The following is a 14,356-nucleotide window of genomic DNA, read 5'->3' on the forward strand; positions in this document are numbered from 1 at the left end:
GTATTACCTAGATCCGGGTGGTAGAGAGACAGACTGATGGTCTCCACTTTGTATGGAGTTGCTGCAGTGGCTGTAATAGTTGGGAGGGTTGAAGACGGGTCGTTCTACTCTGACGTTCACCTGTTCCCACTGCTCTGGCAGCTACCAACACGAAGACAGTCACAATCAAAATTATTGTTATTGACAGTTTATGTTTGCTCATTTGTTTGTCTCTGTGAGGTTGGCGCTCTACACCTGTGGTTTTCAAATTGAAACATTTCTTGTGACTACTGTTCGAACAATATGTTTCAAAATCACCACTGTGAATCTATTTCTCATGTACTAACTATGATATTTTGGCAATTCAATTTAAATTGAACATGTTTTCATGTTAGGCTTCTTAGGACAGAATCGGGGAACCATGGCCTACTGAAAGTCAATTTAGAGGTCCATAACATTACTTTGAAAACCCCTGCACTATTTGGAAAAACAACAGTATTTAGTTGTTAGTTGTTAACTAGGCTTGTGGGAATGGGCTACAAGTGCAAGAGGTGTGTGTAGGTCTGTTAACATTGCTTATAATGGTAGTGAACGAACGGTGACAATTAGGCCTATCTCAAATATGCACATATTCTTAGCTGTGCTGAATAATACCTGGCTATACTGTAAACCTAAAATGTGTGTGTGTGTGTGTGTGTGTGTGCGTGTGTCAACCTGTGGTTCATAGCGGATGAGTAGATCATAGTCCATAGACTCAGGGATGTTGTTAATGGTGAACTCCAGGTGGGCTCCTTCTGGTACGTTGACGAAGCCCATACCTGTCCATGTGGGACTACGATCCAGAGGATAGGGCCTCTGTACCACCGTCACGCCCTGAAAATTGAGTCATTATGTTTTCTGTAATGTAATGTTGCATCAAGGACTCCTGTAAGTCCCTGCATATAATCCATGAAGTCCATGAATGAATAACTAATTGAAAAATAATGGTCTCTTCATTCATTAGAAGGACAATATCAGTCACCAGAACCAGGGACGTGTGTATTCAATGAGTCTAACATGGAGTTTGAAGCTCAATGGGCTTATATAGGAGGGGGGTGTGTCTGATCAAATGAATCAAATACAGTATATTCAATTAAGCACCTTAAACTGGGGTGCAAATTAAGGGTCTGGGACAGAAGAAAGTAGAATTCGGGACAGTTGCAGGTACTGAGAAAAAAAGGTAATTTCAAGCCCTGGGATAGGCACACATGTTCTCAAACACACAAACAAACAAACATGCACGCACATACACACACACACACACGCGCACATGCGCGTGCACACGCGCACACGCACGTACACACACACACACACGCGCACACACGCACACACACACACACACACACTCACAGGTCCATGCTTGGCATCCTCTGCTTCATAAGTGTAGTGGTCTAGAGCGATGAAATAGAAGCCAGATTCGACCTGCGTACAGGTCCGTCCAAACATGTGGTCCCGACACACACACTGGCCCGTGTGGGGGTCGCAACTAGAGAGGACAGGAGAGACTATAGGTCAGCATGTTGTATATTTGTTGAAAGCAATGGTGGTGTAAAATATAACATATATATATTGAAATTGGTTATTAGTCACTACTATTTTCCTATAATGACATGCCCAAAAATGCCCAGATGTGTGTTAATGTGATTGGTTAACGTTAAAGGAAGGAAGAAGGAATGTGCCGTGACTGGATAAATCATACTTATTGTGGATGGCTCCACCCAGGTCGCAGTCACATGGTCTGCAGCCATCCATGTCATTAGACAGACCCCAGTGCTGTGGCTGTAGAGGAAGATAAGAACAGAAGCACAGATGAACATACTGAGCATAGAAGCATATATATACACACGCACACACACATAAACGTGTCACGGTCAGATCCTTACCAGACACTGATCACAGTTGTGTCCGTCGACAAGGCGTTTGCAGAAACACTTTCCTGTGTTCGCTTCGCATGGACTTCCTCCAGGCAGAGTCCCCAGTTGGTGGCAGGTACAAGCTGCCAAAACACACCATAAAACAACGGAAAACAATGAGTGCCGGTCTATTTCTAATTATTTGTGTGTGCGTGCGTGCGAGAGAGTCTATCCTGAGTATGTATGTACCTGTGGGCTTCTAGAAGATAATAGTTTTATTATATCATCTCTGTCGGGTGGAAATGTCCAAATCTGTGACTTTTCAGGATTCAAATTCAAAAATTAGCAGATCTACAAGCTCAAAACGCATCGCTTTGCGCCACGTTTCGAGCTTGTGGATCTACTCCTTTTGATACTTTGGTGTGATGTTGTAGTATGATCGAGTAGGGCATAAATGTACAAAAAAACAACTAAGAAAGTTAAAATATGGAGATAAGAGGTTTCTGCCCAACAACAGCCATATTCTCTACAACCACAGCGCTGGGGTCTGTCTATTCTGATCATGTGGATGGTTGCAGACCGTGTGACTGTGACCAAGATTGAGCTATATCCAGCATAAGTACGGTTTAACCAATCACAGCATTTCCCTTTTTGTGCATGTGTGCATTCATAATAACAATATTTCTGTCACAGTACATTTGCACAAATTTGTCCTCTGCATTTACCCATCCTAACTACAGTATTAGAGCAGTGGGCACTATTAACCCATTAAGACCGGGAAAGCATGTGTCATGTTAGATTTTAACCACTTAAACCATTATTTTATACTTTGACCATTCAAAAATAGCAGATCTACAAGCTCATAGCGCGGTACCGAGTGCCGTGCTATGAGCTTCTAGATCTGCTATTTTTGATTTTTGATTTTTTTTTTGCACATATTTGAATATATATATATTTTTAGATCAAACCTTTGTAACTCAAATCTTTGCTTCTGGGGGTCCCTGGAACAAAACATTTTGAGATGGGGTTCCCGTGGCCAAATTCAGAAAACTGTTAGGATTTAGAAGACATTTGTAGATGTGTTCCCGGATTGAATGAGTTAATATACAGTAGCGCCCAGGAAGCACTAAGGGGTGAAGTGTCTTCCCAGGGACACTTCGACACATGGACAGACCTTCTGATTACCAGACGGCCTCTCTCTACCCATTCAGCTATGGCCGCCCATACAGTGTGCATTCCTGTGTATTCTGTCTGTGCATGTGTCAGTGTTGATTTTGACAGCATATTTTGTCTTAGTTTTAGTCATCGTAGCTTAGTTTTTTTTTGTTTTTATTAAGTTTCCGTCAGTGAAAAAAGTAAATTTTTCGTCATAGTTTTAGTCGACGAAATCAACACTGGCATGTATCCGTGCATGCCCTTTCTGTGCGTGTGTGTATTCAGACTTACGCAGGCAGCCATGCGGCCCCTGTCCCAGTCCGTAGTGTCCCTGTCTGCAGTTGTCACATCGCTCCCCCTCCACGCTGGCCTTGCAGCGACACTGGCCTGAGATCAGCCCCGCTGCCACGTCCGTCCGTGAGTCACACGCTCCTCCCTGAAGAGAACCCGCGGGGTCGCAGTTACACGCTATATAGGAGATAAGACAAACAAAATGGCATTAGATAACATTAGAAAGGAACATACCAGTGGTGTGGCATGTTTAGTCATCAGCACAGTTGACTACAGCTCACAGTAGATCATACATGGGCAACATGACCCGCTTTAATTACTTCAGTCTATATTAGTAGCTTAATGACTAGTATTAAAATTCTATTGTCTTTTTTATGTCTAATGTATTTGTATTTAAGTTCAAATGCATTTGAAATAAAATGTAAAAAATCAGGATTCCAATTCAATAATAGCAAAAAGAAAATCTGGATTCCAATTCAAAAATAGCAAAAATAGCAGATCTACGAGCTCAAGTTGAGCTACTTTTGCTACTTTTTTTGTATTTTTTGCTACGTTTGAGTGACATAGAATGGCGAAAAAATGTAAAACACGGAGAAACAGTATAAGCAATGTGGCCCTCTGGAGTGAGCGTGGAAATATAGTGGCCCTCTTCATCATCAAAGTTGCCCACCCCTGCAGTAGATAATCCAACTTGTCGATGTTACAGTACATTATCGGTGTACATTATACAAATGAAAATAAAGCGTCCTGGTCCTATTAACCACACAATGATGTTTGACTCAATCCTTCTGGCAAGTTTGGTAGCGTTTAAATAATTTAGGAGAAAATGTAAAAGAAACCAACGTTTAAAAAAGTTTAAATGGAGAATTGTCTGTGTTTATGTACAATGCTCGATATGAATAGACAATGACATGAAATGACTCCAGTATGGGCCTTTAACCACTTAGTTGACCCTAGTCCCCCCGGGGTCTATACTAGCCTCCCTCCTTTTTTCCCCTGGTCTACACCAAATATCTGAACCTAAAATAGCTGATCTACAAGCTCAAAACCCATCGCAACACTTTAGATCTGCTATTTTCCCCAAATGTTCACCCCAGAATAGGGATGCTAGGGCTGGTTAATGAATGGGGTAAATAAATAAAACAAGTCCATGAAATAAAAATAACCTCAGAGAAACCCTGTACCATGTAAAAATTGATAAAAGACAAGTCATGGGAAGAAGAGAGTAAAAGAGGGAGAGCAAGGCCTAGAGGGAGGAAAGAAGAAGAAGAGAGAGCTTGCACTTCATTTTATTAGCACCATTTCCACCTCTACCCAGTACTTAACTGGCTAATCATTGTCATGCTGTAACAATGGCTACTTTCTGCTGGTCACTTCAAAGACCTCCGCGCAATTGGTGAGCTCAACACCAGGTGCGTGTTTGGAGTTTCTAAGAACTATCGTGCATTTCAACAAGCTGTTCACAGCCCCGTAATGTTGGAACCATAAAACGACCACAAAGTATAGTGGTTGAGAATAGAACAAAAAAAAACGTTTCAGAGGTCATGCAGGGGTGACATACGTTCACACATGTTGGGATCCCTCAGGTCCCTGTTGGGGTGCTCGTAGAAGAACGGCCGGCACTGCTCGCACTGGCGGCCCATGGTGTTGTGCTGGCAGTCGTCGCACACGCCCCCGCTCATGTTGCCGGTCGACTTGTAGACCGCCATGTCGAAGTGGCACGCATTAGAATGCTGGTTACACTCACATCCTGGGAGAGTGTGAGAAACAGGCACAAGGGGGAGGTTTGCTGGTGCACCTGGCCGTGGGAAATCAGAGACACTCTGGACACCTAATGGGAGATTATGCGTGGGAATGTGTGTGTGTGTGTGTGTGTGTGTGTGTGTGTGCGTGAGAGTGTGTGTATTACTATACTTGTGAGGACCAAACGTCCCTACAAGTATAGTATAATATGAGAAATAGATGTTGTGAGGACCATTTTCTTGCTCCTCACAAGAGAATTGTTATACATTTTATGGTTAAAAAAAACTTTTTAGAGATACGTTTACAATTAGATAAAGATTCAGGTTGGGGTTATAGGATTAGACCTTTAGGTTTAGGGGTCAGGGTTGTAGATTTTTCCCTATTTCATATTTAGTTGTGCGGCGATGTCAAACACCGGAAAATAGCCGATCTACAAGTTCACAACGTGTCGCAGCGCACGTTGTGAGCTTGTTCCGGCTTTAGACTTGCGGTTAAAAATGCCCCCCAAAAAATCATAAATCAATAATAAAATCGGCATCATGAAATGTTAATGTCCTCACAAGTATAGTAATACAAACGTGTGTGTGTGTGTGTGTGTGTGTGTGTGTGTGTGTGTGTGTGTGTGTGTGTGTGTGTGTGTGTGTGTGTGTGTGTGTGTGTGTGTGTGTGTGTGTGTGTGTGTGTGTGTGTGTGTGTGTGTGTGTGTGTGTGTGTGTGCCTCTCACTCTTGCAGGCGTTAGAGTTCCGTCCCTCTGCAGGCTTCCAAGGCAGGTCCTGGTAAAAGTCCAGACAGCGCTCGCAATTCAGCCCCTCTGTGTTGTGGGTGCACATGCAGTGGCCATGAACCTACACACACACACACACACACACACACACACACACACAGAAAATTTGGGTCACACTGCACATAATGTGATTATAATTGTGATTTATTGTTACTTTCATGTGAAAATCTTGTGATCCGTGTTTGTTTTCCTGTCGTTTTCACTTGAATAAAATGTTCCCATTGTTCTGTTTTTATGTGCTGGGTGAATGAGACTGCCTGTGGCGCACATTATGAAAACGGCTGTATAATTGCAACAAGATGGGTCTAATAATGATGTGGCTTCCATGTGGATCTCAGATGCCATTATTTTCTATCAATTACACACCCCATGAAGCCTTCAATTCATGGAGATTCTTTTTGTTTTTGTCACATTCCTAAGCCAAAGAGTGTGTCCCTTTTATGCCCATATATGGAGATATCTGTATCTGTCAGTCCTTGTCCTTTTTATTCCCATATATGGAGATCCATGATGTCATCAGTATATGCCCATATATGGGCATGCCCCCTTTTGTGCCCAGAATGACGTCAGAGATGCGTCCACCGCCGGTCCTCCCTTAAGCCAATTAGAATATATAAAATGTTAGTTTGGCCTGGAGATGGCCAGTAGTTCTTTTATTTGTTAGATTTTAGTTTAGTGTTTGGTATTTAGTTAGGGAAGCAGGGTTAGCTTCCACAGCAGCCCCTGAATTGGTATGTTGGATTGAGTTTCATTTATGTTTCTGTAAACAATTTTTGAGTTAACTATGTGGGAGTAAGAATCTTTGCCAATGTTTTTGTGGTGTCCTTTTATGTTGTGGTCTCCATTGTTGAGCCATTGGTTATCTTGATAATACTTACAGTATAGGCGGCCATAACGCCAATGAAAACTCCATTGACTTCCAGTATAAAATTATTATAGTTCTAAAAAGTCAAAATAGATATTCACAATAGGCTACGTGAAAAATATTTGGGGATTTAATTCCTTATTTGGCACTGATCAGTCCAGTGGTTTACAAGATTAGACAGACACACAGACAGACAGACAGATAGACACAGGGCAGGCCCTCTTCTAGGCTTCTCTTTGTTCACTGAAAGTGTTTTTTTTTTAGCTGCAAGTGCCTTTCTGCCATGCATTTGTATAGCGGTTCGGGCACCTAGGCTGCTAATGCAGTGTGTCGTGGGTTCGAATCTCGATCCCGACGACCTCTGCTGCGTGTCACTCCCCATCTCTCTCTCCCCATTTCCTGTCAGTCTACTGGCAGAAAAAGCCAAAGAAATATCTTTAAAAAACAAACAGATAATTGAATTGTTACCATGTGAACCCTTATTACAGCTAGGCAATTTATGCAAATAGCACAGATGATGCGACATTCAAGCACAGCATTGGCTGAGGTTTGCAGGTGTCATTAAGCGCTCCGTGCACTTGGTAAGAAGTCTTTGGATATGATATCGTCACTGTCGGGTGAAAACCTCATATGTCTAAAACTGTTACTTTTCAGGATTCTAATTCAAAAATATCAACAGTAGCAGATCCACAAGCTCGTGGATCTGCTACTGTTGATGCTTTTGTGTGACACTGTAGGATGATCAAGTTTAATGAAAATATGGAGATTCTGCCCAATAGCAACGATATCTAAAGTTCTCTGCTCAAAACTTTTTTTCTGTGGACATGCCCCCTTACAGGAGTCTCGAAAGTAGTAAAACAATAATTGATTCTTTACTGTGTGTGTGTGTGTGTGTGTGTGTGTGTGTGTGTGTGTGTGTGTGTGTGTGTACACGTGCATGGCTGCATGTGTAGCGCATCCTTATGTCTGCACGTATCCCTGACATACCATGCCTTCAGCGTCCGCTGTCCGCTGGTTGACCGGTGCGCACTTGGAGGCGTGCCCGTAGCAGAAGCAGTTGCCGCGGACGACCATGTCGTAGAGGGCGTAGTAGTACTTCTCCGTCACCTCCTGCCGGGAGTCCAGCAGGTTGTCGCCCAGAGTGTGCAGCTTGGTGAACTTTACCCGCAGGTTAGTGATCTTCAGCATGTCTACACACACACACACACACACACACACATTATTATTATGACCCTGAGATCTGACACATTCACTTATCCAGACTTTTGATATGAGTGTGTTTGCGTGCTTATTCGAACATAGTGCATTTGGTTCAAACGGTTATTGTCTACACTGTGGACACGATAACCTTCTGTATAGACTCTACAACGAGTCATTGTGTCTACAATGATTCTCAAGCCTCTGACCTCGAGGATGTGGCAGCCTTGCTTTTCAAGAGAGACACTACACACACCCACGACTTTCACCACATACTTAAAATGAGGCCCCTGTGTGTGTGTGTGTGTGTGTGTAAAAGATGGAGGGAGGAAAGAGAGACAGAGACTGTGTGTGTGTGTGTGTGTGTGTGTGTGTGTGTGTGTGTGTGTGGAGGCCATGTAGCTTCCACATGTGAAATTCCATCTCATGCTCCCCTCACTCTGACCCCTAACCCTGCAGCTCTATTCTGCAGAGACGTTACCCAGACCACAGATGAATACAAAGTTGCTTGACATTCATTTCATATCTTTACAAATGGTTTATTGTTACAGTAATGGTATCAGCTATACTGTACTGTATATCACGAGTTGGTGACGAGATAAGGGTGCATGCAGGTCTTCCCCCAGTATAAGATCTTGGCAAGTGACAACTGTGAACCAGCCTGGGCAGGTGGGTTATTCAAATGTCTATTCCTGACTGTGCTAACATTATTACTATTTTAATTTCAGATAACTGGAGCTTACTCTGTATTCTGCGGCTGTAGGGGTCGTCAATGTCAAAGGCAGGATCCAACACCCGAAATATCACCTATAGAAGAAATAGTGTGAGTGACAAGAGAGTAACAGTGTTTTAAGGAAATAAGTTTAAATATGTGTGCCTTTACCAACAAATTCAGAGATCACACACATACACACACACACACACACACCTCTCCCTCCGTGGACGGCTCAATTTCAGAGTAGCGTTGATCACAGATGATGTCGTCCACTTTGACAAGGGGACCCTGGGGCACCCTGGGGAAGGAGTCCTCGCAGTTGTACGCATAGTAACGGTACACCTGCCACGTCTTGCCGAAGTCCATGGACCGCTCAATCACCATGGCAGCCGGGCGAAACGTCTGTAAAGCCAGGATAGATGACATGTTTGACGGATCGGTCAACAACAAATTGACACACGATGCTCAAAGGTCTTGAAAGTGACTACAGCAGTAGCTGAGACTGACACCTAATTTATACTCCATAGTACTGCATGACGATGCTGTCACAGTTTTTGTTGAAAATCAGTTCTGGTCGACAAGTGACACCATCGAGCGATGGAGTTTAAATCAAGCTTACCACTGAAACCCTATACTGTTGACCGGATTCCCAATCCTCCCATTCTAGGCCCCCTCCTGTTTAAATATCTTAAATATATCTGCTAGCTCGGCTTCAAGTGGTCAATTAAAACTCTGTTTGCAACCTTCACAATGCATTCTAAAGACAGAGGGTGAAAAAGAGTAGAGGAAGGTGTGTGGTGTTTTTGCTCACTAGGTTGTGTATGTCGCTAACCGGCCACTGTCATAGCAGCAACATCCGTGTCACATCACAGGCAAGACAACTGTGTTATACTGCATACCTCCACCCCTCCTCTCCCCTTTCCCATCACTCTCCAGAGACCAGAGCCATTTTCTACATTCCTCTACTGCAGCTGTGTGCATGTGTTTATCTCCAAAAGTGGGTGGTGTGAGAGAGAGAGAGACACAGAGGCTGCATGCGTATGAGAGAGAGGGAAGGAGAGAGATGGAGAGAGAAAGGGGCCAGAGAGACAAACCCAGAGATAGAATGGGCACCTTAAAGGTCATGATAAGGTGTGTGAAATGGAACTCTGCTTCCAGGTTCAGTTGGATGGTCACATTCTCCACACCTGGAAGTAGACACACGCACACACACGCGCACACACACACACACACACACGCACGCACGCACGCACACGCACACGCGCACACACGCACACACGCACACGCACACGCACATACACATACAATATTTATTTATGTCCACATAAACAGAAGTACAAGAATGCCTTGTACAAAACACATAAACATTGCCAGTGCAGTCAGACAATAGGAAAACAGCCAGTTACAAAGTGCCTAGACGGCAGAACATTGTCACATACAATATGGTTGACATACTTGTCACATACACACACGCATGCACACACGCACGCACGCACGCACGCACGCACGCACGCACACACACACACACACACACACACACACACACACATGGAATAAGTAATGAATGTGAAAGTAATGAAAGCAATGCTTGACACATTTCCACCTCATTAGAATCTGTTAAACTTCCAACACTACCCCAAATGCCCTTTACTGTACACTCTCTCCTCTCTCTCTCTCTCTCTCTCACACACACACACCGCACATTTTCTGTATGTTCCTATAACAAACACAGTCAGGAAATAGGCCGATATCAATCGGCTTCCCAACCACACCCATGTGAGACTAATCGATCTGCGGTCTAGGCAGTGTTCCGCAGGCAGAGAGAGGAGGGTCTTAAGGACTAATGCGGTGGGATTCGGAAACTGCTGCTTCCTGGTATTTCAAAGCCATCTGCACTGCTTGGCCCTGCTTCTTGCATGAGTCACACCTCTCACAGATTCCCACCATTTGTGCTCAGCTGGCTTTCATAGGAAGACAGCATGTGCCTGTGTGTGCGTGTGTGCGGTGATTGCAGGAAGGGAGTGCTCTGTAAACGTGCGTCTGTATCGGGGCTGGACGCATGAGAAACCCACCGTGGTGTAATCGGTTGCTATGCTCCAATTAAGGATGTCGCTCTCTCTTATTACAGTATAACCCTCTCATTTTTCTCCGGCAAAGGTGTGCGTGTGCTCGCGCATGTGTGTGCCTTTGGGCTTGTTTTCCGGTGGCCGTGATGACACAGACACACATCTGTTTCTCCAGGTCACACCTGTTCTCCTCAGCACACCTGTAGCCCCTCCCCCCCATGCTGCTCTCTGATTGGGCTGCACCAAGTGGCTCTGTGATCTGCTGTCCAGTCATTACGGCCTCCTGTTCCCACGAGAACCCTCCGTGCAGACACTCACACACCCCCCTGCACAGCCTTGTTTCTCACTCACTAACAATCAGCAGTGAACGCCTTGTTCACTATAATTCATAAACACATACTCTTGCTTCTGCTAACACACACACACACACACACACACACACACACACACACACACACACACACACACACACACACACACACACACACACACACACACACACACACACACACACACACACACACTCACCGTTCTCGGACTGCCACCAGGTCTTGAGGCGGTTGTGGGCGAAGGTGGTGACTAGGTTCTCCACAGCGTGGCTGGTGGGGTTCCTCAGCTCATCATACATCCTCTTAGAGTCGCACACAAAACACTTCTTCTCCTCCTGATGGACGGAGGGAGCAGAGGAAAGGTTACACTTTCGATCTGGCCTTCCTGTTTTGGGCAAACTTTAACACAAATCTTCATAAATTTACAAAATGTTTGCCTATTCATAGAAATTATAAAATTGTGGTTAGGCTTAATGTATACTCCATTGCGTGAGGGTATTGCTTGCAAAAAAGAACAGAGACAGCTTTTAGATCATTTTTGGCAAGCGACACCATTGTACTGTATAAGTATAGATTATTAAGCTTCATAAAGAACAAAGGAAGGGATTTGGGTGTACTGCAAGGTAAAGGTAATGATACGTGTGTTATCCCCAACTGCTTTCTTCACTTTGTGCATGTGTGGGCGGGCTGCGTTTGTGAGTTATAGTTTAATTTACTGACCCCTTGTAAACAGCAGAAGTTTAAACTTCACAATTCTCCACACACGCACACGCACACACACACACACACACACACACACACACACACACACACACACACACACACACACACACACACACACACACACACGCACACACACACAAAATGTATGCTGATTTCAAAACACAAACACACATATGACGTAGAACCAGGCCAACTTTGGCTGTGTTGAAATGGCTGCCTAAGTGATTTCACTAGAGTGTCCAAGAAATATGTGATTCTGTTTCCGTCCCCCTGGCCTCCCAGCTCCTTCAATACTATTCAGCCCATCCACGACAAACCCATTTGATAAGGCCACCATTCACACAAAACCAAATTAATAGCCGAACTTTGCCCAAGGGTCTTTGATATGAGGGGATACCCCATCGCTTCCCCCATCTCACACACCCTAATCACAGGGACACAGGGAAGCAATTGTGTCAGACACAGTGCTTATTGTGGAGCGGAATGCCAGCACTCTCCCACGCAGAACGACATCATGGAGACTTTTTCTCACTTGCGCCCGTGCAGACAAACACACACACACAACATACACTGTGGTTCATTTACAGCATGCTGAAAGGCTGGCCGTGTGGGCTAGATGACGGCATGTACAGTAAGCTACACATATGACTATGAAATGACCCTGGTTGGCAGCGCTTCGTTCCTCGGGTTCAGCCAACCAGCAGTCATCCTCTTACCTCGAGGTGTCCGACAATGCAGAAGCGCTCGGGTTGTTTGAGACCACAGGTCGAGGAGGCGTTGAGCTTGTGTGCGCGGCCGATAAGGAGGTCTCCAGTGGCGGGGTAGCAGCTGCCCTCTGTGCAAAGGTCCCCAAACTCTGGCACCAGTGCCCCCGCCAGCCACCCCTGCAGGGCTGAGTACACAAAAATGTTCAGTGGAATCCTGATTATTATAGCATGCAGACCAGGAGCTTTAATAACACCAGACAGGGCAGTCAGATATCTTTGCAGACTTTTTGAAACAAGTTAATTAAGACAAAGCTAGCTGGCACCAGTTTGATGGAAGCGCAAATGTGCCATTGTCTCTCAAGCTTTCCTGTATATAAACATGGCATGCTCGCGCTCAATTTATTTAAATTAAAATCACATGGATCCACTCTCTCATGAAACCAGGGAGGAGTGGTGGTGCATAGGCTACTGTAGCTCGACAAAAAGAAATACTAACAGTAGAAATATGTTGTTGTATTTTAGCTGTCAACTGTAAACATGTAAACTGCATCTCTCGAGACAGCAATATGCTCTGTATGTATGCAGCCAAAGAACAACAACGTTAAAAAGAAATACTTCGAGAAACTTTTCTTAGCTCTAGGAAAATGCTAGAAATACAGTGAATAATGGTTTACATGTGGCTTTCATTACATGATTTCTGGCAAAAAGGAGAGTGAGAGCAAGCTGGCTGGGAAACTGTTGACTACAGAACATGACATTCAATTCAACAAACCTTGATCATCTTGGAACACTACGCAGTCCCGAGGCTTATCATAATACAGTGGTTTTCAAGCCTTTTCATATCAAGGTTCATTATTTCTTCGGCATTTGAGACTTAGAATATTTTGTTATCGTTGGATACAATCTTGTCCACACTTCCATGCTGGTACCACAGGAGAGATAACAGGCAAACGTTGATCAAAATAACAATTATTTAATTAAGTAATGCAGATGTTTAACAGTAATTTAACTCTTGAGAGCGTAAAATGAAACCCATTTTACACTCTCAAGAGTTAAAGATCTATATGGGTCCATTTGGTTACCAACTCTCCATCATTTAGCTGGGGACCACCTGGAACCCACTGGTGGTCCCCCAGACCACTGGTTGAGAGCCACACTGTCATAATAGATAAATCAGCTGTGATTAAATAAACTCACCCAAAATGGTTGTGATGTGAATTAACATTTCCAAGAGCTGCACATTGAGACCTCGTCCTCTGCACTGTGTTGTTGGTGGTATGGGTGCTGGTGCTGGAGCAGTGTGTGATGTGAAGTGTAGAGTGTAGAGAGTAGAGACAGAGGGAGTTGTCTTGTATGGCCGTCTGCCTCTGCATCACACACGCGCTCACGCACCCAGCACACACACACACGCACACGCACACGCACACACACACCACGCAGTAGCGCGCTCCTCCTGGTCGCCCCTTGTCCGCGACACAGTAATGGTCTTAGGTCTTAGATTACCAGTGGTGGGAGAAGAAGTACTCACATTTACTTAATTAAAAGTATCAATACTGCAATGTAGAAATATTCTGTTACAAGTACAAGTCCCGTATTCAAAATCTACTTGAGTAAAAGTACAAAAGTATTGCTATCACCACCATGTACCAAACGTTGACTGTGCATAATATCAAAAGGCTCTAGTTGCGACCAAATTCATTCAATTTATGTGGAGAGCAATACAATACGTCATGACGGTGCTCTTATCCTATTGCTAACTGTTGCACAGTTTTAATTGCAAAAAGATGCATAATTTTTGCCATGTTATCACTCAGTACATTTCTAATACATTCTTAAATTATCTTTTGGTCATGTTGTTTAACACTATTTCCACTTCCCAGATTGGTCCTGCAGTAATTAGCAGTTTAGA

General features: G+C 44.1%; 1 protein-coding gene across 1 annotated transcript in view; it reads right to left on the reverse strand.

The window, feature by feature from the left end:
• LOC311039506 (laminin subunit beta-1-like) overlaps positions 1–13,801 on the reverse strand; it is a 29,751-nt gene extending 15,950 nt beyond the window's left edge. Inside the window, exons 1-15 of the mRNA XM_084049433.1 lie at positions 13,645–13,801; positions 12,457–12,632; positions 11,217–11,352; positions 9,736–9,809; positions 8,836–9,024; positions 8,651–8,714; positions 7,698–7,900; positions 5,786–5,906; positions 4,879–5,067; positions 3,318–3,494; positions 1,902–2,014; positions 1,718–1,797; positions 1,369–1,504; positions 694–852; positions 8–141 (exon numbers count right to left, since the gene is read on the reverse strand). Coding sequence (XP_083905559.1) covers positions 8–141; positions 694–852; positions 1,369–1,504; positions 1,718–1,797; positions 1,902–2,014; positions 3,318–3,494; positions 4,879–5,067; positions 5,786–5,906; positions 7,698–7,900; positions 8,651–8,714; positions 8,836–9,024; positions 9,736–9,809; positions 11,217–11,352; positions 12,457–12,632; positions 13,645–13,672 — 1,979 coding nt within the window. The 5' untranslated portion in view covers positions 13,673–13,801. The remainder of the gene's footprint in view (positions 1–7; positions 142–693; positions 853–1,368; positions 1,505–1,717; positions 1,798–1,901; positions 2,015–3,317; positions 3,495–4,878; positions 5,068–5,785; positions 5,907–7,697; positions 7,901–8,650; positions 8,715–8,835; positions 9,025–9,735; positions 9,810–11,216; positions 11,353–12,456; positions 12,633–13,644) is intronic.
• Positions 13,802–14,356: the final 555 nt, after the last annotated feature.

Source organism: Gymnoscopelus microlampas, assembly GCF_963454915.1.
Source record: "Gymnoscopelus microlampas genome assembly, chromosome: 23".
NCBI lineage: Eukaryota > Metazoa > Chordata > Actinopteri > Myctophiformes > Myctophidae > Gymnoscopelus > Gymnoscopelus microlampas.